Source organism: Atractosteus spatula, chromosome 4 (assembly GCF_055471065.1).
Source record: "Atractosteus spatula isolate fAtrSpa1 chromosome 4, fAtrSpa1.hap1, whole genome shotgun sequence".
NCBI classification, from domain to species: domain Eukaryota; kingdom Metazoa; phylum Chordata; class Actinopteri; order Semionotiformes; family Lepisosteidae; genus Atractosteus; species Atractosteus spatula.
Window position 1 is genome coordinate 5,506,994 of NC_142709.1, and position 27,318 is coordinate 5,534,311.

The window sequence follows — 27,318 nt, forward strand, 5'->3', positions numbered from 1 at the left end:
GCAGACTTGTTCTCTAAGTAACATATACATTTGCAACTTTCCCAACAGCTTGTGCTGAGTGAAGATGAAGTTTTTAAATTTCATTGGCAAATATTGGAACACGTTCTGTATATCCTACCTGGGTAGGGTTAAATGTTATCGATTAGGGGATAGAAAATGTATATTCATGGATCATGGCTCTTCCCGATGTTTCAGACACACTCACATGTTCTCAATGGTTTGGAGATAGCCACGATTTATAGCATGAGTACCTTCCCAGGCCAGAACAATCCATGGATCTCAGTTCTGTTCTAAAACAGAGGTTAAGATTTCTGTGAAGCTGAAATGTATTTCAGCAGTTGTTTGTCTGTGCCTGACCAGAAGCATTCGGTGGCTCCTGCAGACAGCTAAACTGACTGGAAAGGTTGACAAACACGTACACTTCTGACTTGATTGCTTTTCTTATTCGACTCACTTTTAAAATGTTGCCATTTGCAAAAACTTCCCCATTTCAGTGATAATTTTATTCTATAGCATGTTAAAAGTAGTAGAGTGTTCAGGAATATTATCCTTGTGGTGACTGTTATCACACTGGTCTCTCTGCATTGTCGCATAGTCTTGCCTTTATGCTAATTTCCCCCCTGGATAAATTAAGTTCTCGACTGGAACTCATTCTGCTTGATTTAGTTCTGAATTATTTTAGGTGATCAAAATATCTTCCATATAATTCAAATTAATGCAGCGCAGCAAAGATTGTTAGCCTATTAGTATTTAGGTAGACTTAAAATGTACAGGAAGTTTACTTCAAAACCTGTTTGTCTTGGTTAAAGTGAGATAAAATATTATAATAGCAGTGTGTACAAGTCTTTAAATGTAATGAAAGGACATCCTAATATTGTATTAACTGAGATGAAACATACTTCAGTCAGATGATCCAATCACTGATGAATTGAGTCATCCATCTTTTCATTCTCTGTTAATCAATTCTAAAGGGCCTTTAACACACTACTGCTATTCTTTACTGTAGATATTTTAAGGGTTGCTTCTGAGATTTCTGCCCCTGTCTATATTGAATCCCAAATTACAGCGAGTGAAACCAGCCCTTCTTGAAATAGGAAATGCAGAGAAAGTTAGGCTGTTTCTCAAGACTGGCCAACACATACGTCACCTGTAAGGTTATTTCTCATGTGAGATGAAGATCTGTGACACTCCTTACAAATTGGTTGTTTTCTTTTCAGCTTTAGCCTTAGTCCTCACCTAAGCCTCCCAGCTCTTCGGTGTTGTTTCATCTCCAGGCAGAGCTACAGCCCTGTTTCACATCTGCCCAGCTGACACAGTTGTGTGTGGTGTAGAATTGAACTTGAAGGTATAGTCGCAGAGCACTCAGCTGCTTGTTCCCTTGTGAAATAACGTTTTAGCCAGGCTCTCATGATCAAAGACTGGTGAGTTAGCTTCCTGTTCACCTGAGGCCAATAGATGGGGCCTCGTTCACTTCAGGAATGGATGGGCTTGAATATCTCCTGACTTTTTTTCTCACTTATTATTTGGAGAAACATGAAAGCTGTTTGAAATCTCCATTTCCTTGCACCTTTAAGTCTCAGGCAATTTGACTGGGACAATAAGGATTTGAATTGGTGAACATCTGAGGAATAGACTTGTTTTTTTAAAAATAATTATATTGCATTTTCTTACTCATTCAGTGAGCATTTATAAAAATGTTTTTCAAATATTTTTTATTCGGTGCAAAATGTAGGACTTGTTTTCTTCTGGATTGATACAAGCCTCGCACGTGTATGACTCTGAAATTAAACAGGACACGTTCTTCTCCTTCTCATACTCAAGGAGTTTCCAGCTTTCTTAACTTTTGCAGTTAACAATCATGCCCAGAAAATGTGATGCCACTTTTGATACCGGAGCAACAGGCTTTGAGTGGCATTGGATTGCTACACCAGTGCTATATCCACAGCTGTGTGTGAAAAGCCTTATCTTTAGCTGACATCGTGTTCTGAACGAGTGTGCAGGATGTGTGCTATGGTGGTATTACTGTATCTTCGCAGCCACAGAGATAATAAGTGGGAACGTCACTCTATTGAAAGTGATAGGGAAGCTCAGCTGAGAGCTGAACAAAAGGATGCTTTCAGAGTGTGAGTCAGTTCTGTCTTATCGTGGAGAAGGGAGGGTAAACAGCAGTCCAGGAATGGTGTGCGTTATTCGTCTGTTCCGTGTCTGGCTCTTTTTTAAGCAGCTCTGTGTGTTTTGAAGCCGTCAGACAGCCCACTGCCGCAGGAGCTAGGGCAAAGGCTAACCAGGGATTCGCCCTGGGCCACTCTGCATTCGGTTCTCCTTCCTGTGTCAGAGCAGCGGCTGAAAAGCACCAGATGTTACGGAGAGCCCTCCCCGTTCTGGAATTTGTTCAAACAACCTGATAGATCATTTAGTGTCATGTACACAAATCCTAGGTGTCTCAGGATATGCCTGAATTGATTTGTCAAGCACTGAGGTGGGCCATCCTGGGAGAGCAGTTGACCACACTGGAGCTGTATGTGTCAAAACAACAGGGAAGTGATTGGCTGAACAAAGACTTTGTGTGGCACTGGAATCATCCCGGTGGTCAGGGTAAAAAGAATGACCAGCATCTCTTGACTGTCCGCTTTCAGCTACGATCTGTGCCAGGATCTTACCAAAGCCGCGTTGGAAGAAATGTCTTGGACACATAGTGCCCAGCGGGGGCAATTAAAAATCTCCCGACTCGTCAGGAGCCTCGCAAGGATTTGTTGTCTTCAGCTTTGTGAACACTGTCACGCACTGTGTAGAACAGAAACAGAAGTGAGATGAGAATGACACTTGTTTGCTCACAAAGTCAGAAGTCCGTGCTGCTCTTATCTGCTGCATTCAATCTAGACGTTTCAGAATGCAAATCAAGGAAGAGAGGCCAGGCAGGCGGTTAAGACAGACTTGGTGCGGTAAAACACGATGAGAGGGTCAGCCACACACAGCCCTATGTGCAGAGAGAGCCGGTGGCCTGTTCAGACTGCCTTGTTCACAGCACGAGTGTTGAAACAGCCGACTGGGCTCGTGGGGTTTATGATTGGGATGAAGAAGAGGAAGAACAGGCTCTCCACGTGGTAAATCACTGTGAATTAACTGTGTTGGAAGGCAGAGATCTTTAAACTTGTAGCCAGGAAAAATTCACATCTACCAGTTAAAGTCTAGCTCATCTAATAGAAAATATACTGTATACGATTTGTTTGGAAACATCTGTTTTGTTGTTCTTGGTTTGCTTTTATATATGTGATCTGGATATATAAAATGGGTCTTCTGAATTGAATTTCTTCAATTTCTGTTTAATCTTCCAGCCTTGTAGTCATCAATCATTTTGCAATAATTGTAGTAATGAAGTAAATCCTATTTCTTGAGTGAGTTCCTAGGCTGTGGTTAATGATAGGATGAACGAACTGCATTCCAATAAAACATGAAATGGTGATTGTTTTTATCCTAGGGCAGTGCGTGTAGCACCTGAGGCTAAAGTGATAAAGGTGTTTTCATTCTTTGCTTGCTTTCTGTTAATTAGGCCTATCGTTTACAGAATAGAAACACAATTCATTAAATTAGGTGTAGCACAACTATGCAACCAAAACAATGCAATGCTAACATAAACAGTGGAGGAAAATGTTCAGTAGAATTCCTTTAGGATTAATTAAAAAGCTGTTTGTTGTTTCAATACACATTTATCAAGGTCTGATTCAAAACTGCCTCATAGGGTTTAAGGTTTGTCGTGCTGTTGTCTTTTTCTCAAGCTACAGCTTGATATTTATATAGTTATAGTTAAAGCACTGGTGATATTAAAAGCCCTGACCAAATCGTAAAACAATTACAGTAATTGCACAGCCATTTTGTGTTCTGTTCTGTTAAAACCTATAGTTACAATTTTAAAATAAACATAGGTTTTGGAATACAGGTTTTTAGAAGAAACTGTGCCAGGTCACACTGTTCTGCGTGGACAGCTCTCTGCAACCACAGTTCAGATGGTACTCACGAGCACCGAAGTCCTCCGACCAGACTGAGGAGTGTCAGCACGTCAATGTTTAAAGAGCTACTCCTGAATCCCACTTGTTGATCTTCCTGTCAGAATACTCCTAGAAGGGATTTATTAGGCTCTGTAGCCAAATAAAATGTGCAATATTGACCTTGATCCAAAATCGAACATTGTATCCTGACCTTTTTTGCTATTTATTGGTGAGTTGATTAAAAGCCACTGTCTTTTATTCTTTATTTATTAACCTTTTCCTTTGAGTGCTCCTGGGTAATTAGTTGTCCTGTTAAACAACAGGCTTTGACAGACTGATTAGTTACAACATTAGGATTGCAGCTGTTCACAGGTCTGCCCCCTGATGTTTTGGTGAGAATGGAGTCTTCAGATGTTTGGCTCCTGTGATGTGGAGATTTTGTTCTGTCAGTAACAGCATGTTACTGAGGGCTTTTGGGTGATTTATTACTGACATTTTACCCTGTACTCGTTACATTTTGCAACTGGTGAGATTTCTTGGCTCACAGATATGTCTGCTAATCGACATATGAAATTAGTTTGAGGATAAATGGGATTAATTTGCACAGTGCATAATCAGGCAAGATAAATCAAAATCCTAGAGACTGAAAAGGTAATTCATTATTGAATATACATATGTTAACACCCCTGAGAGCGCAACTATTTTTTTTTTCAGAATCTGTGCACATCAAATTCGGCCACATTTATGTTTCTGTTTGGTCATAGGTCACCTAGTTGCGCTGTTTACATAATGCTGGTTGGGTAACTGGAAAGGCGTTCCGGTTTCATCTTGAGTAATAACAAAAACAAAGAATCGCCAACGGCCAGCCGGCTGTCCTGCGCTGCCCTGCAGGTGGGGAGACGATGTCTCGCTGCGTGATCAAATAGTCAACCGGAGGACACAAGTCTGGTCGGGTTTCAACTGCGGAACACGTGTCGAGCGCACCAGGTTGCAAGAATTAAGCGTTCACGTTGATTGGGATTGAGAAAGCTCCGAAGGAAGAGGCATTTTTTTTGCTGTATATGTGACAATAGATGTGTAAAATGTTGAGTAGCAGGGGCTGGGATTCATTTCTGTGATATAACGCTCTTTTTGCAAAGATGGGGGCGATTTACTCCACACTTTCAAAAAAGGACCTTCGTGCAAGCAATGGGTCTATAGATTGAAGCAGAGACCGGCGGGGACAGACATTGGCCAGCTCGGTGTCTGCTTGTGTGCAGCCCATACTATTTACTCATGTGATCGCCGCACCAGCCAGGCAAGACTGCGATAAAACACAGCGTCTCGCTGAACTCAACTTGTTTGCTTTCAGTGTAACAGCTTGTCCCATGTTTGACAAACCGCGTAGCCAGATATGGAAAAAAAAAATACTTTGGGGTAGGCTGGGTGAAACATGATGCCTTTCATCGGCCACCAGAGCAGCCCCTGCTAACTTCAAACAACAGGACAGTTGTCCGGTTTGATTTTATTTACATAAACGGCCTTTATGTTGTTGGTGGGGTTTTTTTTTTTCGTTTGCAAGAGCTGTTTGCAAATTAATACGATTATTCGGAGAAGCCCAGATCACCGCGAGGGCCATCCTCCGTATGGGTGGAAGGGGGAGCGCAGAGGCCCCTGGTCGGCCTGGCTGCCCTCGGCCTGCGGGCTCCAGCCCGACTTCCTTCCTGATGGCCGGACCTCCGGGGAGATGACACGGAACAGCTGGCAGCTCGCAAGCGCGGCACACGGCAATGTGCCCCCCCCCCCCCCAATGCTTCTCAAGGAATGATGAGAGCGACGGAGGGATTACAATAAAACAAGGCTTTAATGCCGCATTTGCGTCACTGTTTTCTCACAATCCATATTAATAGTGCTATTTATACACTGAATAAGCAGTAGTGACATCATGCAAGTGCAAAAAGTCCGCGCTGTTTCCATGGCACCGGAAAATAATTTCATGGAGCCGATTCTGTAAGCCTGACCTCTGTTGTTGTTGTTGTTGTTGTTGTTGTTTTTTTTTGCCTTTCAAAGAAAGCTTTATTTCTGCCCCCCCCCCCCCGAAAATATCGCAAAGATGCAGCAGTATGTGAATCCTACTGCGCAAACAAATTTGAGGAAATGGAAGGCTTCGCAGAATATACCTGTCGTGTTAGTTTTAAACTGTCTTTTGTGCCATGTTGTTGTCCTTTCAGTGTTGTGGCTCTAGAGAAAAAGCGGTGAAATATTTTCATGAGCAGGCTCAGGGTTTTACGCCTTTTCTGCAATACGTCATGCATGCAGCATGGCCAAAACAAGGAGGACTTTCCTTCTGCCCTCTGTTGAAAAAGCAGTGTTTATAGATGCACGGAGGGGTTATTGACAGAAACAGGAGGGTGTGGTTCTGTGTGTTTTTACTTTCAACAGCCCCCCCCCCCCACGTCCTCTTGTGCCCTTGATCTTGACAGTTTCGATTGCTATCAGCAAAACCCTGTTAGACCATCTAATAGCAACAAAGGTTACTATGACCCTAGTTTCCCCTTATCATGCCTTGAGTTCAGCAGAGCCTGGTGTTAACCGGGCACAGGAGTCATAGGGTTTCCTATCATTTATGCTGCTAAGCCCTTAAGCACAAAAAAAGAAGAACAAATTCACTTTTGTTGGCCATTCAGTTTTATTCACTTGAATGGTTGGATAGTAAAGGGAAACTAACTTTAATCCTAACCCCTGCTCAGGCTTTAGCACACTACTGTATATGAAACTGTAATAAACTTGAACTATGATAATGTATTGAATTGATTTGAGTCATTAGATAAATGGAATGTTAATTGCCTCTTAATTGTAATTGAGTCTGTGATGTCAATTTTTCTGGTTTGTCATTGTGTCCATTTTGGGACAGTTTGGGACTCATGGTGCAGCCCTCATGTTCATCTGCAGTTAAGAAAACTGTAATGTCTCATGCTGAGCTGGTTAAATTAACTGATAACATTTGACTTTATGTATTATTATGGTTGTATGACTGAAAACAACTAATTTAAGATTGTTGGACAGTTGGATTTGTTCCTGTTTCTCAATTTGCCAATTATAGATATTTATTATAGGCATATTTGCTAATGGCTTTAAGTGATAACTCTAGGTCACTGTCTGCATATAAGAGCAGATTTTGATACTGTCGATCACAATATCTTACTGGGTCACATATCCATATGAACTGTCTGATAGATATCTGTATTGAAACAGAATTTTCTTAAAACTGTGACAAGGCTGCCTCTATGGTGGTAGGCTCCCACTTATGTTGTTCAAAGTTGCTGCGTTAATGTGGCTGTTGATGGTGCTGAGATAAAACCTAATGAAAATCTCTTCATTAACAAGTAAATCTGGCTGCTATGGTGGAGCACTCTGTATCCCCTGTCCCCTAGGTGCAGACTTTGATGTTGCATTATATAAGGCATGCCTGCAAGCAAAACATTGCTTTACATTATTGCAAGAGTGGAGGAATATAGAAATTGTCAGAAAAAAAGAGATGATGTTCATCAAAATTTAAGTGAGTGGAATGAGTGGAATTAATCAAACTGTAAGATAAGAAATCCCAAAGACAAGTCTCATTAAAATAAGGATGCTGTACAGAGCTCAGATGTCAGAAGAATATTTAGAAATTGCAAATGAATGACATCTATTCTTGAACTAATTTAAATGACTTAAAGCTACTTCAAAGCCAAATAATTAGAAGATATCTTCAAAATCAAGCTATTATTCACTCTTTTTAACAGACGTTGTTTTCCTTTAAAAGCAATCTCCCTGGCTTCAAGAAGCATGTAAAGTAATAAGAATTGTGTGGCAGCCTTTTTTATTGGACAAGCTCACAAAGTGCCTTTTCTGTCAATGGCCGAGACACTGTGTTGGCTGGAAGGGGGTTTTGGGATCAGGATGTGAATGAAGTGCTTGTCTGGAGCCCTGACCTGGAGTGAAAGGATGCTCTCTTCTGTCTCTCTCATATTCATCTTCCTGGCTGAAGCTCAGCTCTCTCACTGTTTCACAGCACTGTAGTACTCTGGTTCCCAGTCTTCCTGCTTTGCAGTCCATAACTTTTCATCTGGTTTTCCCGGAGATTGCCCTTTGGATAGTCAGAGCCTGGCGTCTTTTGAGTGTTCCAAGCGGTTGCTCACAACCTTTCTGTTTTCATGTTCTATAGGTGAAGCCAAAAACCTACCTCCATACCCTGGTCCCAACAAGATGAGGGATTGCTACTGTACAGTCAACCTGGACCAAGAGGAGGTGTTCAGGACCAAAGTCGTAGAGAAGTCACTATGGTGGGACACCGTTCATTTTCTTGCTCCTTGTTATTTTTGTGTTCTTCTTACATTTTGCAGTACGTCACTGATAACTTCAGACACCCATCAAGTCCGTGTCTTCTAACGTGAAAGGCGCATGTAAAAACTAGTGTAGAAACAGGAAACTAAGGTGAGAAGGAAACTTTAAAAACATGATCTTTCTGTACATTGTGCAGAAATACAAGCGTTCTGTCCATTCTTTAGTTTTGCAGTGCATTCGAAATGACATGACTGTAGCTGAAAGGTGAAAGATTGGAGTTCTTCTGCATCTACAGCTAGAATTTCAGATTGTGTTGAGAGAGTGAGAAGTGTACCTGCTGTCCTTGAAAGCTTTGTGCATGCTGGACCATAACCTTCCTAATTTCAATTTCTAGACAATTTCAATTAATGCCATTGGCTCCTGCAAACCAGGCTTTTTTCGATCATTCTTTTAGTGGGAGGTGGGTCAGTCTTGGATACAGTATGCACTATGTAAACCTCTCCGAGAAGAAAGTTCCCATGATGTCCTTTTCTTTACTGATGTGCAGCTCAGAAGATAAACAGCCCCCCCATTGGTTCTTAAATGGCCTTTTCCAGTGAGAACTGACTTAATGAAGTCTGGACACAAAGGAGTTGTGATGTGTGGCTTTTAATGGCTGCCCAGTGTAGCTCGGCTTGGCATCCTTGCAAGAATGACAGCTTCTGCCTGCAATACGAAGAAGGGAAATCAGGAGGTCAATGGCGATTAAAAAGGGGGTTTTGTGGAGGGCTTGGCGAAGGGAGTCTGCTTGTTACAGTATGTACTGCATTTGAAATGTGGCAAAAGTAGGAAGAGATCTTGTCTCATGTCTTTAATACTTGAATTTAGTTTTTGTACTGCAGTCATTTCTTAATTCTTTCTGCTTCACATTAAAAAACAATTATTCTTGAAGATTCTGTCCCTGATATTAATTTGATGTTGTTTCATCCAGATTGGTTGATATTGGTCATCAATACACAGTAAACTCCAAAGAAATTCCACGGTAAAGATCTTAGCACAGAATCCCACCTCACTCCAATATACCCCATCAGTTTGTTTCCTCAATTCAGCACAAAGCAAACCTTTTGCAGTCAGGTTTTTACAGGGGCAGTCAGAATGGTAAGTGGCAATTCAAGTTGGAATGACACAAATAAAAATGCTGATTTAAAATGAGAAAGTGAGATTTTAGAGTTGTATGCCTGTTCCTTTCAGACTGAGGTTCATAGTATGAACAGGCACTTTTATGTCAGCATCATCTTCATGTGGCAGGAGTGCTGTGCCGTGCAGTTTCAGAGCATTGCTGCTTTTCAGAAAATGATTACACAGATGTGTGCACGGTTTCTGTTTCTCAGTTGCAGTCTCACTGTGAAACACTTTTGATTTTTACGCTCTGTGCTTTCACATGGTAGCATTAACAGCTTTTGCTCCCACTCAGGAATCAAGTAAAAAATGGCTCCAGTCCACAGGCTGGTTGCTCCAGGGTGTTTTATAGTCACGCATGCATTATTGTTTAAGATCCTCTCATCACCCTACAATCCCGGAGTCTTTGATGTTGTGCTGCATTCTCGCTAGAAAGAGGTTCTGTGTGCGAAAGTACTGAAGTTAGGGCACCTCATTACCGTGGTCAACACCTGGCTGAGTGAGGAGAGGGAGAGAGCTGGTAGAGGATGTGATGGCGGTGGGTGTAAACAACCATTTTAGTAGTGACTTAATAAATCTGCAGCCATCTGTTATGCTGTTAGATGCAAAACCTTCTTGTTGTTGCTGTATGTTTCATATCATAACCGCAGCCTCTATACAAAACTAGATTGGACTATTAAGATTTGCTATTCAAAAAGCTCAAAACTCAAAACTTTATCTTTCCTCCGATTTATTTTTTTTAAATGCCATGCTATGTGACTGTTTCAGTCACATTTGAATTTGATTCAAGCAGCGTGTATCCGTAGCCCATTATTCTCACACCCTACTTAAACCCTCTCTTCACATCTTGCCCTTGCTCGCTGTGGAGAACTTCTCAAGAAGAGCTGCTCACCACTGCGCCCTAAACTATTCTTCTTTTGAGGCTTTGACTTTTGGACTTCTCTTTTGCCTCGTGTCTTGGATACTCTGCTTCCACTGAACCTGTTCACCGTATAGACTTCACTAATCGTCTCTCCCACAACACACAGGGTTCTGTTTTTACATCTCTTGGAGCTAGATGACACATGATTTAAGAAAAGCAATTACGTTTTTATGGGACATTGCAATTTATTGCAATTTAGCTGAGTATCATAAATTCCCAAAATTAAAGGACCGAATTGAGCTAGATTTTTATTTTCATAAATAAAAGATTTATTAATAAATTCATAAATTCCATATTGCCTAAGGGAAAAGCCCTTACAGTGGTTTACTGTGGTTTCCCCTTTCTGTGACTCCCAACTTCTGTACAGTGATTAACACTGGTCTGTCATCTACACTGGTCAACGGAGATAGAAAAACTATCGGAGAAAATACTGTCCGGATAGAATGCCAGTTGTTTTTACACCACTAACGGCAATAGATTTCTTCTTCTTATTATTCCTACTAGTTTCACAGGGCTGTGCTGGTTTACACATGTTGTTATCTTCTACCCTTTTAAAAGTCTGCGCAGCTTTCTAAAAGCTTTCTATTATTCATGTAGAATGTAGATTCTCCCTGCTAAAGCCAGGCTCTGCTTCTTTTAAAGGAAAGTTGGGTTTGTTTTTTTTGTGTTTTTCATCCATCCCAGGTTGTAGCTACTGTAACAAGCAGGTTTTTGGGGGGAGGGGAAGGTCAGGGGGTGGAGGTGGGCGTCTTGTTAATAATTAACAGCTGGAAGCTGCTGTCTTTGGAGAATAGTGGACTAATCCTTGAAAACTTTTCCCATTTCTGTAGCCTCATGTTCAAAAACATGGGAGGATGTGGTCCATAAATCTCACCTCTGACATAGAACAGCCTTAAATATTCATGAGAAAAAAAAACTAAGCAAACTAAAAACTAAGCAATATCAAAGCTTACCTTACAAATCCAAGTCATAACACATTTCTACCTTAGCCCTGGCACTCTCTGATGTCCTTGGGTTGACCCTAATGGCATGTAGAACAGATTCCTTAGTGTACATTACAATCACCTTTAAGGACAAATCACATACTGTACCTCTGTCTTACAAAACAACCTTATTAAGTAACTGACAAGGGCTGAAGGTCTCCTTTTTAAAGCTAGTAATGGTTGTGTGGACAAAGGATTATTCCAGACTCTAACATAGCTGTTTAAACCTAAAGCAGACTAATGACTGTAGTCATACAGTATACAGTTATAGTTACACAAGCAGTGACACACAATGCTGGACAAGACACAGGTCACACAATATGCAGCTCTGCAAGAATCCAGTTTCTTGTCTCCCGCATTGAGTTCATTTGTAATTGAGTTGATGGTTTCAAGACCCCTGCCCGATTGTCAGCAGCAGTGATGTCAGTTTTAAACCCAGCATTTCACACAGTGGGCCCCACGTGTTGCTGAGCTGCTGGGGGCAGTGACGGAGCTGAGATGAGTTAATTGCCCCTCACTGTGTGGAGTGGCATCAGAACTCACAGGGACTGAGGTGGGGAGGGGAGTGTTAGTGGAATTTAATTGGAATTAAGTGTCATTGGCTTTAATAGGAAAAAATGGTCATGTGTGGGGAAAATATAGCTTATCGCAGAGCTGTTAATTTCATTACACGGTACAACTATCTTTGGCTTCAGTATTAATATTTGCTAATAAAAAATGTCTTTCTTTTAGTATCTTAGCATTAGAATTAATGAACTGAATGTTTTTTTTTTTATTTTGTGCTTGATTCACAATGACCCCAAGAGCAATGTGCAATAAATCTTTCATTTTAAATTGCTAGTATTTATGGAATTAATATTGTGTCTACTTATTTATGTAATTTCAAAAAGAGAGCTTTTATGGAATTAAATGAGTAACTGAATTATGAGAAAAGGCTGCAGATTTATTCATAAGAAAACCACAATTTGTTGTCCACACGACACTGTTCGTGTGAAGATATATTGGACTTATGTCACGAGTGAGTGAAAATGTTTTAATTTTGGAGTACTTGGAAGTCTGCAGCTGGGTTTCTTAATTTTTCTCAGCATAGTACTGTGATGTTTTGAGCCACTACTGAACAGTGTGAGTGTGCATTGTAGAACTGTAAAAAGGTTGAATGAGTTGGACTCCGCTGCAGAAATGAAGTTTGTTTTGAGGGCTGATTCAGTGATCTAGGGGGGTAGTGATAATAACTTCTGTTTAAAGAAACACCAAATCCTTATATGATACTGTATATACTCTACTCTTATGTTATCCGGTACGTCTCCTGGATGCTGTTTTATGTGGATGAAATTGAACATGTTAATGGGCGCACACTGCAGAACAGAAGTCAGGGTGATGGCTTCTCTCAGAGCGCTGGCCTTCTCTTTCCCTGGAATTCTTTGAGCTCCGGCGCAGCTGTTGTTTACGGATGGATATCTCTTATCCACTCCTCTGGCTGCTGGGGTGTGCGCCTGTGACGATAGCGTTTGGCCAAATATGTCTGTGCACAAGGACAGGCTGGCTGCGGTGGAGCGCTCTAGGGTAGCTCAGGCCCGGGGCTAAACCTCTGATTTGCATGCGGTGCAGCTACGTCACAAGAGCCCACCTGAACGTGCACCTTCCCTCTCTTCTAAATTTATCACACCTTCCGTTTGCTTACCTGCACTGAGGCAGTTGACTGAGGTGGGGGTAGGGATGGCAGCAGTCAGCTGACATGTTGGTGATGACGTGCCTGTGTCATGATGTCCCTGAAGTGGAGAGCAGGGACGGTCTCCTGCTCGGTTAGGAGCACATTTTTGGGATTCAAATACCAGCTGAGGGGGAACACTGGCAAACCTTTGTTTTCCCAGTCCCAGGAATGGACCCCATGCATGACTGTACAGGGAAAGTTTTTTTTTTGAGATGGCAAGTGGGGAGTGTTCCAGGGGACAGCAAGAGGAGACAGAAGTACAACCACACGCTCCAGAAGAGGTTACAGAATTGTCATTTTAAAACATATAGCAGCATTGATGGGGTGATTACGGGACAGTTTTCCTTAATGCCAAATAGTTACAATGATTACTTTAATCAGTGGCGGTTTATTTTTTATGAGCACTGGAAACTGAACTACTCTGCTCGTCACGTTAGACTGTGGGAACGGCCCAGACTGCACTGAGGAGGTGAAAGTGCAGTAGATAGACACAAAGCATTAGTTCAGCGCTTTCAAAGCCTGGAAAGCTCCAAGATCTGAAACGCTTTCGTCCACTTGAGGGAAATGAGAGACGGTGTTTACAGCATCAGCCGCTGGCATGAGTGCAAGACGGTGACATGTGATTTTACAGCTTTACAGACTCACAAATACAATTGATGCGTACAAGATGGAGAACTAATGAACTGAATTCACTATTCAGGAGCCATTTGGTGTAAGATGTGTCACTTCAGTCATGGCATAGAGCATGTTACACTACTCTTAGACTAGGTGATATCACAGTTGGCTGCAGCTGCTTAAACACATCATTTCTAACATAATACAACATTAGTGTCTTTCAGTCTTTTAGTGTCTTTATTTTCTTACCCAGGCATAGCCCTGAAAAGTAAGTTGTGTCTGAATGTCCACAGCAAGTAGTACTTTTTTATTCCAGATCCTCAGAGTGTATCACTTCAACCTGTGTTTCAAAGACCAAAGTCTTGAAAGGCGTGCTGACGTTTTCTTTCCCTGTCATCTCCTGCAGCCCATTTTATGGAGAAGACTTTTACTGTGAAATCCCCAGGAGTTTCCGCCACCTGTCCTTCTATATCTTCGATAGAGATGTCTTCCGAAGGGAATCCATTATCGGTAAGTTAGGACCAACTCTGCTTGACTTACAGTAATACCTCTAGAAGTCTGTGTCTTGTGTTTGATTCATTTAACCACATTCACCAGAGTGAACCTAATTCATCTGTGGAAGGCTGTGAGTTTTCTTACTGTGCAGTGCATATTTCTGTGTAGCAAATTTCTGAATAAGCAAGCTTGAGAACAGCCTCTTGTTTCAAAAGCTTTTCCCTTGCTAAACTCAAACAAAGTGTTTCTTTGTTATGACCTTCACCTACCAGCTAGTTCCAGTTTTTCACTTAACAAATGTTTCCTGACCTTATTGATCTCAGCATCACAAAGTGTCCTCAGGGGTAGATTGTGATCTCTTCCTCTTTTGAGCGTTTCTGATTTGCATGAATTTTCCCCCAGCGTGACCAGTTTCCCTGGAAAGCTCTGTTGGTTAAGTACATTTTGCAGCCAGAATTCTTGATTTCTGCTGGATGATGTGTTTACTTCCATTTTGCATTCAAAAGAGGTGTGAAAGATGCTTTTGCTGAACATTTATGCTGGACAGGATCCACCTCTTTTCACCTCTTGAATTATCGTAGAATATATTCATCTTTGCTGAGCTGTCCATGTGCACCACTCTAGTTCTTTGGAAGCACCCCAGCTTAACTCAGTTTGTTAAAACAAAAATGAACAAAACTGGGGTTGTTCCTTAAGCTGGAGTGGAATTTTAAGAGAGGGCAGGGTCTTGGTTAAAGAAGTAAAAATAGTTTTGAATCACACTGCAAGAAAGAGAGTCTGAGCAGGAGCGTGGAGCTCCCTGTCGCGGCGGTGAAGAAGTACAGAGAACATGGCCATGTCATCTCCAAAATATTCGCAGCTGTGCTCTTAAGAGTCTTGTTGAAGAGGTGGAACCTCTGCTGCTGTTGGGGGGAGATCAAAACTGAGCAGCGAGAATGTTTCCGTCTGGGATTTGGCATGGAAACAAGAAAAAAAGAAATGAATATGGCGTTGTGCTTGCAGATTAGTAATGTGTAACGATTGCATCATTAAAGCAAGGGACTGGTTGCAAAACTGTTCCACTGGCGCTCAAGCTCAGCCTGCTGCACGTCTATCGGCAAAACATGTCAGTCTGTAACAATGTGAGGCATTGTGGTTATCAGGACTGAGGCAAGCAAAGTTTTTTTTTGTCGAAACTGTTCAATTAATTCCAGTTGTTTAAAAAAAATCCTGCATGTAACTGGAAAGATATTCACACATCCATTTGTGTTGTGTAACGAGTGCTGCTGAATTTAATTTTTTTGGAACGTTCAAGTAGAGTGGTACTAAGGAGAAACGTCAAAATGTCTTCTGACAGGTAAGGGCACAGATCGAATTAGAATTTCAACCCACTATATTTAAAAAATATTAAACCTGATATAGGTGAATTCGAAACTTTGTCATTTTGGTGTTTTGTTTTTTAATTCTTCCAGATGGAATCCTGCCATCAGGTTTCTTTTAAGTTGGAACCTGTGGTTGAGGCTTTCTGCATCATTGGGGAAATAAAAGTTTTTATTTTCCCACATTACAGACCGGAGAACAACTTTACTTTCCCTCAGTGCCCCTTGTTTAAATGTCATTCACTGGGATGCTAATGAGGAAATGCAGGGCTGTGAGATAAGTACTGCCTGGCCGCTCTGAGTTGATAATTAAATATGGTCTGCCATAATTCAGCAACACAGAGGACTGTGGTGATATGGGACATTAGTGCACAGTCATAAGGGGGCTGTGTGGGCTGACATCTCTGTTGGAGATCAAGGGCTGCATTTCCTCCATGAGCATTTGGATACCAAGAGCTAAAGTTCCCTCTCCCTTTTTGAGTGGAGCGCGTTCAATGTAATGTATTGTATTCAGTGAGGTGTAAGCAGCATGTAGTACTATTCAACTGGAGAACGTAGGCATACACCAGGTGTTTATATTCTCACTAAATGAAAGAATTTTTCTGTCACTTTATTTTAATTACAGTTTTTTATAATTGTGACAATCTTTCAGACTCCTCCACTGTTGCTTTTTCAGAATCTGTCGTTTGAAGTCCACGTAGTGACTGCATTGAAATTAAAACTTAAACAGTGCTCTCTTGCTTTCTTGCTCTTCAGGTGGTGATTGTTCATTGCACAGGAACAAGTACAGGTTTAGTCTATGCTGAAAAGAGAAGGAAAGAAACACGATGTTTCACCCGAAGAAGGCTCCACAGCCGAAACATTGTGTTTCTTTTCTTCTCTTTTCAGCATGGACTAAACCTGTACTTGTTCCTTTGCAGCCTACACATGCTGACGCAGCTACTTACTTGAATACTATGTGTTTGTTTAAAAAAAAAGTAGAAATACTTGCTTGTACACTAGCAATGTGCCAAATAAGTAGCCTTCATACACGCCTGTTGGTGGTCCTCAGATATTACTGACAGAAAGTGACGGGAGCTAATGTCTGCGCAGTTGGGCTTTTGGCTTTCACCAGCTCTAAAATTCCCAGGAAAACACATGCTAGGTCTTGTGACAGCATGGCTCCCCAATGCTCTGATTGGTATAGGTGTAGGACAGCAAAAAGAGATGAAAATGGTTTTCGTCTCTGAAGAACAGATTTAAAGCATCAATAGTAAAAGTTTGTGCAAGTTCTAAATCCAGTTTTTTTGCATGTTGTGTTAGGCTGGCCTTTAGTGTTGGTGTTCAGAATTCACTGCTGTCTAAAGAGGTAGGTGCTGTGTGTTTTGGAGTTCAGGTTAGCAGGCTGTGTCACACTTGCACAAAATATCCAGAAAGGGGTGATTGGTATTGTTTTAGGATTTAAAATGGAATATAGACTTTGATGCCCATCACCCAGCTTTGGGTTCTCATGTCTCAAAAAAACTGAAAATCTGACAATTAGTAAATTAAGTCCTGGAGTATGAAATGGGAATTCGGGTAGTCATTGTCAATAATGAGTTGTTCTCAGATGATCTCAGAACTGGTTAAATAAAGGATTAGAAATTTGAAAATACATTGCATTTCTGTTTGTACTTTTTCATGCCTTTGCCATACTCATGTTCTTACAGTAGACCTCCTTTTCCCTGTTATACTTGGGTTGTTTTTTTGCCTTGAATTGCATTTGAAAGTAATGTGAGGAAAACAGGACCATGGCATAGCATAGTTTTCTTTTTTCTCACCTCTCAATTCAATTCGATTTATTTTTATATAGCGCCTTTCACAACAAGGTTGCCCCAAGGCGCTTAACAATACGATTGACAATACATTTTGTCAATACAGAACAGAAGACCAGAAGACAATGGAGGAGAGGAACCAAAAACTCCTTAGTAAGGAGAGAAAAAACCTCTAGGGATCCAAGGTCAACTGGTTGCCCAACCCCTTTGGGCATGCTAGCATTTTATAATTTAAAAAAGGAAATGATGAGAGTATTAATCCATCCATCCATCACGTCTTCTGTGTGTTAGTACTTCATGCAGATCTCTGTAGACCAGTAAATTCATCCTAAACGATAGCTATGTACACAATGTCCCTCTTGGATCCATGGCAGTGATGCAGCATCCAACTCAGATGGTGCCCAGCCCGGGCACCATCTGGACATGTGGGGAGGAGAATAGGATAGTTTGGTCAGAACAGATGTATCTACCTGGTGGGCCAACATAGAGACACACAATGGCATGTACAGCAGCACCCGCAGCCATGGTTGCATTAGGCTATAATGTAAGGTGTGAGTAGGCTAGGCTGAAGTAATAGGTTTTCAGTCTGGATTTGAATACAGAGATTGACTCTGCATCCTGAATATGGGGTGGGAGACTGTTCCATAAGCTAGGGGCCCTGTAACTAAAGGCTTTACCGCCAGCTGTTATTTTATTAATTCGTGGAATATGAAGAAGACCTGCATTCTGTGATCTAAGCAGGCGACTTGGATGGTAAACATTAATAAGTTCCATTAGATAGACAGGTGCCTGACCTCTGAGAGCCTTGTAAGTAAGTAGAAGGATTTTGAAGTCCTGAACCTGACAGGAAGCCAATGAAGAGAGCTAAGTATGGGGGTTATATGGTCGTACTATTTGCTCCTAGTAACAATAATAGCTGCTGCATTCTGAATTCGCTGTAAGGTGTTGAAAGAGTGGTGGGTGCTCCCTGATAATAGGGCATTGCTGTACCTCTGACTTTGGTTGTAGAGTTCGGGATGTTTAACGGCTCCTGTGAACTGCGCCAGCAGCAAAGCTACCAGGTGTGGTTAATATTCCGTAGCTTTATTCAAGTCCGAATTCAGAACCCGTCTTTCTGAGCTCTCATCTCCAGTTCCGTGGGAGACCTGCGTCAGGCTTCTGTCTTTTGAACGTGGAAAAGCCTCAAGCACATACGAGGGTGGCCTGGGAATGGCACACTTGCAGTGATTGGGTTTCATAATTACAATGCTTTGTCACTTTCATGACACATACCTCCTCCTCCAGCTCTCCCTTCTGTTTCACTTTGAGCTCTTTGAGGTTAGAACTTAGTTTAACTGCGTAACCACAGTGGTTTGTGGGGCTGGGACTGTGGTCCTGAGGAAGACTCATTATGGAATACCTCAAGACACCTCTTCTGAATCTGCTACCGCGTTGACCACCTCTCTTAAGAAAATGAATTCAAGGATCTCCTTTGCGAACTCCCCAGAAAGATGGAACTGAAGTGATTACATGTCTCCAATGTAACTGATTACTTTTACCCTTGTAGCACAACAGAAATTCACTATTTTAGTGAAACATTTTTGTCATTCCTAAACTGTGTTCAATTTAATCTCCACTTGAATCTAATCTTTAATTTAATCTGAAAATATACCGGAAAGAACACACCCTGAAGGTCTTCAGGTACCTGCTGTATAACTTAATTGACTAGGATTGCTTTCTCTGTCTTGAAAACTGCAAGGCTGCATTTTCACTAGCACCTCGGTGTAGGCTTAAACGTTCTCTTCTGTGTGGATTTAATTTTTCTTTTAAAGCAAGTTATCTTCCTTTATAACATTGTTTTTTTTTGTGTGGGGGGGAAGATTCCTTGATACCTTGCTGTTGCGTTTGTCATCGATGATAAAAGGATTCAGAATGAGAGCCTCGTTTTCTTAAGCAGCAGTTCTTCCTGGAAGCGTTTTGCTAGAGAAGCGTAAGGCTTCATGCATAGAAAGGAAGCATTTTTGGTAGCGCCTTGAACTCTTGATTTCAAGTACTGTGCATCTGAAGGGCTTTGTGTTTTCCTCTGCAGTGTCATGAGGGCAGTGTGAAAGCACTAACCCAGCACCAACCACCCCGGTTCTCCACTTCAGTGTTCCTCTTGCAACCTAACAAGATCTGAAAGGTTCTGATAGGGCTTGGTTGGTCCTGAGTTCGTGAGGACACCTTCAGCCTGCTGCTGAGCAATGACCATTGTGCTGAGCAGGGTTTTCCCCGAGAGCTGCATCACTCCTTCTGCCAGGACGTGGTAGATATGCTAGAGTAAGGCTGACGCTGGTCATCATTCCTCCCAGTGCTGGTCAGGGTCGTCAAGCAATTTTATTAACAAATTCCACTGTTGTAAGGTTAGAACTGTTACATTTGTGCCCTTTTAAAATTGCAATTATTGCCCTTGTTTCGGCAAACTCATAAACACGTATTGAATATCACGAATCGCTTGTCACACCTTTTGTCATTTTATAACCCAGGAGAGTAATACAAAAAATATCATAGTCTCTCATAACATGCAGATTTTCAGATTAAGGCTTTAGAACTGATCATGAAAAAATGTTTTGTTTTTCTAAGGTGTTTTGCTCTGGTTATCTGTATATCTCATGTGTGTTGTTTTAACCCACTCCTGAGAGACCTTACTGTTGTATCACAAGGAAGTTAAGCTCAAGTCTCTGTCACCCAGGCCTCTGTATGAGGCAGATGCTGAAAGAATTAATCTGAGCTCACAGCACAGTCCCGCAGGCAGGAACAGCCCCATTCTCTTCCCCGGAGATCGGAGAGGAAGACACGAATGTAACATCGTGATAGTGTGGGCTGATGTGCAATGTCCTAGTGCTAATTAAATTAGCTTTGAGTCTCCTGTGACGAAGAGATGGCCCAAGAGAGTCACAACTGATAATTCTGTCTTAACTGACATTACAGCAAGTGGTCTGGGCTCCATGTAGTGTGGTAGGTTAATGCAATTTTAGAGGCTGTGTTGTGAGTGCCAATAAAGTGAAGAGATCTTCGGAGGGGTGGGAATTGGAGTGTGCAAAAAGATTGTGTTAAAGAGATGAGGAGGAGAGATTAAAGAAGGTTGTGAGGCACAGGGTTTGCATCTAATCCATTAGACCAATAGGTCAGCCTGTTCCTTTTTAAAAAAATGATCCTAAGCACAATGCTAAATATTTTTGATTTTTGGGCTTTTGTCAGTCAGTTTTTGTGGTTCATTATAGGTCTGGGAAGGCCGAGTACATTCAGTGTTTTTTTTGTTAGCCTTGGGTTTTTCTTAAATTAGTAGAAATCTTTGCTCATTGTAACTAGGCACTGTTGGGTAACTGATGGGTCATTGTCTCTGCTAAAACCAATGATATAGGACCATCTCAGAACTACATAATTGGTGCTGCTTATTGCCCTGTACAGTATCTGGTGACACTGAGTCATCATCTATGGTTTTGTTTGCTTCGCTGTGATTAAGATAGTTCTCAGGCCTCCAGCTGTGTACAACTATGCTTCGAAGAGGGCTTTAGCTTTGTTTGTTTTTTCCTCTTATGCGTTTTTCCCAGTCATGGCTACTAGAATAAGATGATTCATTGTGCATTCCGCACACTTTTCCTGCAGGTAAGGTGGCAGTGAAGAAGGAGGACCTGCAGAAGTACCATGGACGGGACACCTGGTTCCAGCTCCAGCATGTCGATGCAGACTCCGAAGTGCAGGTGGGTCCACTGGTTTGTATACGGGTGAGAGATACATGAGAGATGTATAAGGCCATGCCGAGCACCTCCTCGGAGTGCCACTTGTTCTTGGCCCCTACACAGTCATGTCTTAAGAATGCTTTTTTGGGGGGACGGGGGTTCCCAGTGACTCCAGTAGTTCAGGCGCTCCTCTAGAGAGCAGGTCAGTGATCTGGGTTCGGAAAGTTAAGCCCAAGCCTCTCCGGATGGACCTTGAACCAGGTCGAGACATGGCGGGTTCAGCCTCGGCTTGGGTCGTGGCGTCCGTCAGTCAGTGGAGTGGGGTTTAGTGAACCAGCTGGCCTTGGCGTTGGGGGAGTGAAACAGCTCTAACCATTGCTCATTTCGGGGGCCCTGTGCCAGTACAGGAGATGTAGAAGAGAGCCAAGCCGACTAAGAGCTGGTGCTTAACAGATTTGAAAGGTAGACGATGCACATTGACAGTTTCACTTTTTTTTTAAAGAAAGGTTCAGCGCAAAACAGCTTGGACGCACCTCAGTACCAGTGATGCATTACTATGACACCTTGGGGAGTTTCATACCCAGTCATCTGCAGTGGGGGAGCTTTCCCTGAAGCCAGGCATAGTTATCCTCATTGGCTTGAGTCTCTTGCAGCTCCTGTGGCTCAGCCTGAATTAGCCAAAGCCTAAAACATTTCATCAAAAATGTCCGTTACGTGCTGTAACCCTTGTAAACTGGAAATGGATGTGATTTTGATAATGGTGAGGTGTGAACTGGTTCTTTACTCATAACTGGAAGGTTACAAACGGTGGGTAAACATCCCAGGTGAGAGACTGCTGTTGTACCCAGTGATGGAAATGTAAGTTGCTTTGCATGAAAGCATCAGACAAATAGATTAGTAAATAACATTCGGAATTAGGACTATAATAAATTAGGTGTTTGGTGTAATCGTATCTCTGATAGAGTTTTTCAGAGTCTTGCTGTACCCGTGCTTTGTTGAAATGATGCTTTTGTGGTGCTCATGGTTGTCAGGCTGTGGTGAAGCTGCTGTTCTGGACTTACAGGAGGCCGACAGATGTCGAAGAGCAATCTGTTTGGACAGTTTATTGTGATGCAATATTCTCTTTTAAGGAAGCATGACTTTGCTTTTTTTTCTTTAAGCGAAACCTAAAAAACAGAAAAATATGACTGATCTGTTTAACCCAGCATCAGTGGCCGTACATATTGTATATTACATAATACAGTTGTTTGCAGGTGCAAAGCACATAAGCTCAGTGGAAGCACAGGAAATTCTCAGTCACAGGAAGCAAAATACATACATGTGTGCATAACAATAAGTAACAAGTAGGATATTTGTTGACCAATTGCAAAACGTGAGGTTATCTAATCTGTAACATGCAGTTACAGTATTAGGTGACTGTAAAATTGCATCCTTTTTTGTGCTGAGGACCACATGGTTAGCCCTTAACAGTAGTGTGGCTGAATCAAGCCTTGGTTGTGACCTCCTTTGACTGGATGTGGTTAAAACTTGCAACGTTTGCTTAGTTTGTCCCCAATTTCACTGGAGCTCAGCTCTGGTACCTCTCAGTTTGAGACTGTTTATGAACAGAAAGGGGGAAAAAGTGGCTTTTAACCCTTTTAACATTCCTTAAGGAATGCATTTCTAAATGTGATTATGTTTCATTTATTGTTCATTATGTAGTAGTTACTGTGTTTTCAAGATACTTCGGAAAGACAAGGGGAGAACTGAAACCTGACATTCTTAGCCATAATACCAAGGGCTGATTTTCTGGAAGGACTCCTTTATTCCACTGTGAGTCGTGAAGCAGCTGTGCACTTGTGAAAGTATTATATAGACACTAATAATCACCTCTGTTCAAGACTGAAAAGGTTGAGTGCTTTTAGCCTGTTGGTGTAGGACATTTCTTGAAGTCCAAGAATGCATCTGGTTGCTTTTCTCAGGACAGATTCCAAGAAACAGTGCATTTTCTGTAAGGTAGTGACGGCCAAAATACAAAGTACAATAGTGTAATGAAGCGCTAAACGAAAAAATAACATCTTCAAATGTTGTAGAAAAAATCATCTCTGTATTTAAGAATACATGCTAAAATTGCTGGAGGTGATGCTAGAAGAAACACAGTAGATGTCAATAAATAAAGGAGGCAGTGTGAAGTTCTTGAAGCCACCCACACTGAGGAAGTTCTGTTTCCAGGATGATATTACTTCTGTACACCACATAGGAAACGTATGGGTGTCACCAGTTTCACATATAGATATGAATGTAAATGCTCATCTGCTCTTGTTAATGCAGAGCTGAAGGGCTGGTGGCTGGAGTACTAGGGACTGTTTTGCAAGAGATCCCCTCTGCCATTAAAGTAAAGGAAGAAAATTAAAAAAAAGCCACAAGTTCTGTGTTGTGACAATTTCACAAATACTCAGACAGACTTGCACCTACCAGAGAAACACTGTCAGAAAGAACTCTTAAAATGTGATAGGTAACAGCTATACCATTATTTTAAAACAGATCTCTGTAAAATAATTGGAAAGGGTATTAATTATCCTGCTCTAACAACAACTTGGGGTGAAGTGTCGAAGAGACTTTCCTATAACATCACACAGTTTAAGTGCCCTGTTTAGTTCTATTTTGTCTCATAGACCTTTCAGCCTTTTCAGAGAGCCAAAGCTCAGCACACTCCATCTGATCTTATCTGAGGGAATCTACTATATCAAGAGCAAAAGCAGAAATGGAAGAAGGCACTACTAACATACAGATGCTTCTTTATAAAGGGGGATGTGAAAGAAACAAAAGATTGAAACAAGTGATAAAAGCTTCCAATAAAGGGCATTTTCCTGTCCCCGAGAGAGGGCGGAATATTGCCACACTGAGAGAGAGAGCGCTGTAAGGGTTTGTGAATTCCTCCGACTGACTATTTTTACATCACAACTTTACTTTTTGTATAGAGATGAAGTCACTGGAACGTCCAAGCTGCTATTCTGTTCCGGAACACTTCAGTACAGTCACAGACTTCTCCTTTTCTTGGCAGAATTCAGTTCATTTTTATGTCCAGTTTGGGTTTTTGACATCAATATAGATTATTATCTCCTAAGGAACTGAAAGATTGCAAGTTCTCATTTTTGAGAACAGTAAAGCATTATGTAGAATGAAATCAGTACTTTTTTGTTGGAATTTTGTTCTCGAGATCCTCATTTAATCAGTAAATGAAGGAGACAGATTATATACCTGTACAGAAACGTTTTTCCCATATCCTTGTGTGTGCACACTTTACTCTTTTCAGCACATTCCAGAATGTAAAGTTAGTCACGGAGATAGTTTAGAGATAGACTTCAGGCTCAAATAAAACCTACATAGTTTGAGCAGTTTAAGCTTTACACAATGCAGCTATACAAACTGTTCAGCCCCTACTCTACTACAAGACTTAATAGAAGAATGCTGTATTGGACAATTTGTTAATCAAATAAAAGTATAGAAATGGTACTGTATGTCTGTAAAAGAGTAATATGGTACTTAATGTGTAGCTGGCTGTTATTTAAAGACCTGTCTTGTGAATCAGGAGCTGCTCATGACTGTAGCAGCGTGGTAGAACAGCCTGAGATTACGGTTCAGGGAACCTGAGAGAACCTGAGAGAATGGACCTGAGACCTCCAGTACCACACACAATCTGGATGATGACACATCTTTGTGTAGCTACAGTATTCTGAAGTAACAGCATGCTGAAATTAATTTTGCTGCCACTTAGTGTATTAAAAAATACAAATTCCGAAGCATAAAATTAAATATTTTAAAGAAGCAGTCCTTCAAAACATTGTTGAGATTCAGTTCTAAATACGTATTTCAGGATTTAGAATTCTGAATTTTGCTTTGTAGCGATTATGAAAGCAAACGCACTGAGAAATGCCTCTAATGGTGAGGTGATTTGTGGCCTTGGTCTAAAAATGCTCTCCGTCTCCTTCCTTCGCAGGGAAAAGTCCATCTGGAGCTGCGTCTTAGCGAAGTCATCACAGACAGCGGAGCCATATGCCACAAGCTGGCAACACGGTGAGTCAGTGAAGCTTTTAATTTCCCTCGCTCCTGTCGCCTGTCATGGAGTCACACCAGGCCCCTGTATCTTTCTGATCATGGCCATAAACGGGCTAGAACTGAACTGGACTGTGGTCAAAGACAAGACAGGTTCAGAGAGGCTAGTGACATGTAGTAACATAATTTTTAGCACTCCTACTCACTATTAGATTCTTACTTGCGATCACTATTATTACTTTAGTACTAATTTATCATGCTCAGCTTTGTTGTTCAGGGATCAGTAAAAAAGAGCAGTGGGGTGAGCAGTTTAAAATACTGAACGTGCAGAAAAGTAACTTCGTTTATGAACGCAGAAATGTGCCTTTGCGACCGTGTTGGTTTTGCACTGAACGGGCAAGTGCTTCTTTTGTGTTTAGCTATTTACTGATATCATTAAATCCAGAAAACACTCAAGCATGCTTTTATTTAGCACTTTCCTGACAAACACTTCACTAAATGTTGTTGTTTGGGAAGTTGTTTTCTTTGGGCTGGTGCATTCTCTGATCTTAAACTCTTAAGCGGAATTGCTTGTGAAGAGACTATTCAAGACTGAATGAGAACAAGCGGAGTGTGTATGTACAGTGTAAGGTGTTGTGGTGCAGTCTTTAGTATGCACGCTTTTTCCAAGCACTTCAGAGCATTGAGTGGTGCTAAATGTGCTTCACCACAGATCCCTGTTAATAAATATTGAGCGCAGTGGTTAACAAACTCATAAAAAACCAAGAGAGAATTACACAGAACACAAACTGGAATAAGCAGGAAGAAAGGCGAAACAGGAGCAACACTTTGCTGGTTGAAGTACACTCCCAGAAAGACTCAAGTTGTGAACCTCGGTGAATGCACATGTTTTACAAACAGGTAACGTACAGAGTCTGGCACAGACACAAACCACACCAGGGTAGCACAGCGTAGATCATGTCACCCAGTTTTGTTCTGTGTCAGTTTGTTATTGTTTTAATTTTCTTCAATGGCAAAATCACAGGGGGATATAAATCACTTTATTCATTCATTAATATTCTGGAACATGGGTTTATTTTTTCCTCCTTCCAGCAAGCAAGCAAAAAAATGGCTGGGTTTTTAGAGCTATAAATGAAAACCAGATGTATAATTTGCCAAACCAGAAGACAATCCATCATATACTCTTAAAACGCATCACAGTATAACTAATGAAAATAACACTCCCACTGAAGACAGTCCTGAGGTTCTGCTACCTTTATCTTCGTGTCTGCCTGCAGGAGAATCTCCATTATGAAGGAAAAAATTCCAATGCAGATTTCTTTTTGCAAGCGTGTCCTTAGTAATAAGGTTTATGCATATTTATAAAAAGAAAACAGTAAAACTTACAATGTAAACCCGTAACAAGCTTTAATACAAATACAAATGTTGAAAATGGAATATTGTATTCTTTTCATCGCATAGGAAACAGTAACAGATTTGATTAACCTGAAGGGAGACCTTTTAATGATCGGAAATGATCCCAGCCATTCTGATGGTCAGATATCCTTGGGTGAGCTGTGAGTCAGTGTTTTTCTGATATGACTCATAGTGCCACACAGCTCAAAGCCAATCTGCCTGAGCACTCTCTTTCAAGGTTACATGAAGTTCACTCATATGTATATATTAAAAACATGGTTTGGAAAAAAAGGCTTGAAAGAAAAATAATTCATGCTATCCAGAAAACCTTGGGATAAAGGAGCTTGAGATCTCCTACCTATCAATTTTCTGGGCATGAATTAAAATGAATGTTAAGTGTGAAATTTTGCAATGTGTTCTGTGTCAGTGGGCATTCAGTGCATAACCTGTATTGTAAACACTAACAACACAGTGTTCAGTTTGAATGAAAGTCAGTCATATTCCTTCTATTCCGGAGTTGGGTGTTTTCGAGCAGTATTGAAACCATTAGCAGAAGCAAGAATTTTAGAAACCTGCGTTAAATAACCTCATGATCACCTGCTGTTTCACAAGTTTCACAGAATGCATTATAATCGGTTTTGTGTTTAAACAAATGGGTGATCGTGTTTTTTGCCTTTCCTTCTAAAGCGGTATACTACCTGCCCCTGGGTATGGTTTAGCACTTAGAGAGTTAGTGCTGTGTACCCGGCCTTGTCATGCATGGTTAGAGATTCTATTAGCTTCAGCTGTTGTTTTGTGTGTTAGAGAAAGCTTCAAAGGTTATCATTTTGTTCTTCTACAAAGCTTGAGAGAACACCTTGT

The 27,318-nt window shown here is 41.3% G+C and overlaps 1 protein-coding gene across 3 annotated transcripts in view; it reads left to right on the plus strand.

The window, feature by feature from the left end:
- Positions 1–27,318, plus strand: part of rasa3 (RAS p21 protein activator 3) — a 79,450-nt gene that overhangs the window by 21,166 nt on the left and 30,966 nt on the right. For all 3 annotated transcript variants that reach the window (XR_016090911.1, XM_088912457.1, XM_088912459.1), the window contains exons 2-5: positions 8,173–8,290; positions 14,087–14,190; positions 20,954–21,048; positions 25,007–25,083. Coding sequence is in view for 2 of the 3 variants with exons in the window: in XM_088912457.1 (XP_088768583.1) it covers positions 8,173–8,290; positions 14,087–14,190; positions 20,954–21,048; positions 25,007–25,083 (394 nt within the window). In the remaining variant the exon portion in view is untranslated. The remainder of the gene's footprint in view (positions 1–8,172; positions 8,291–14,086; positions 14,191–20,953; positions 21,049–25,006; positions 25,084–27,318) is intronic.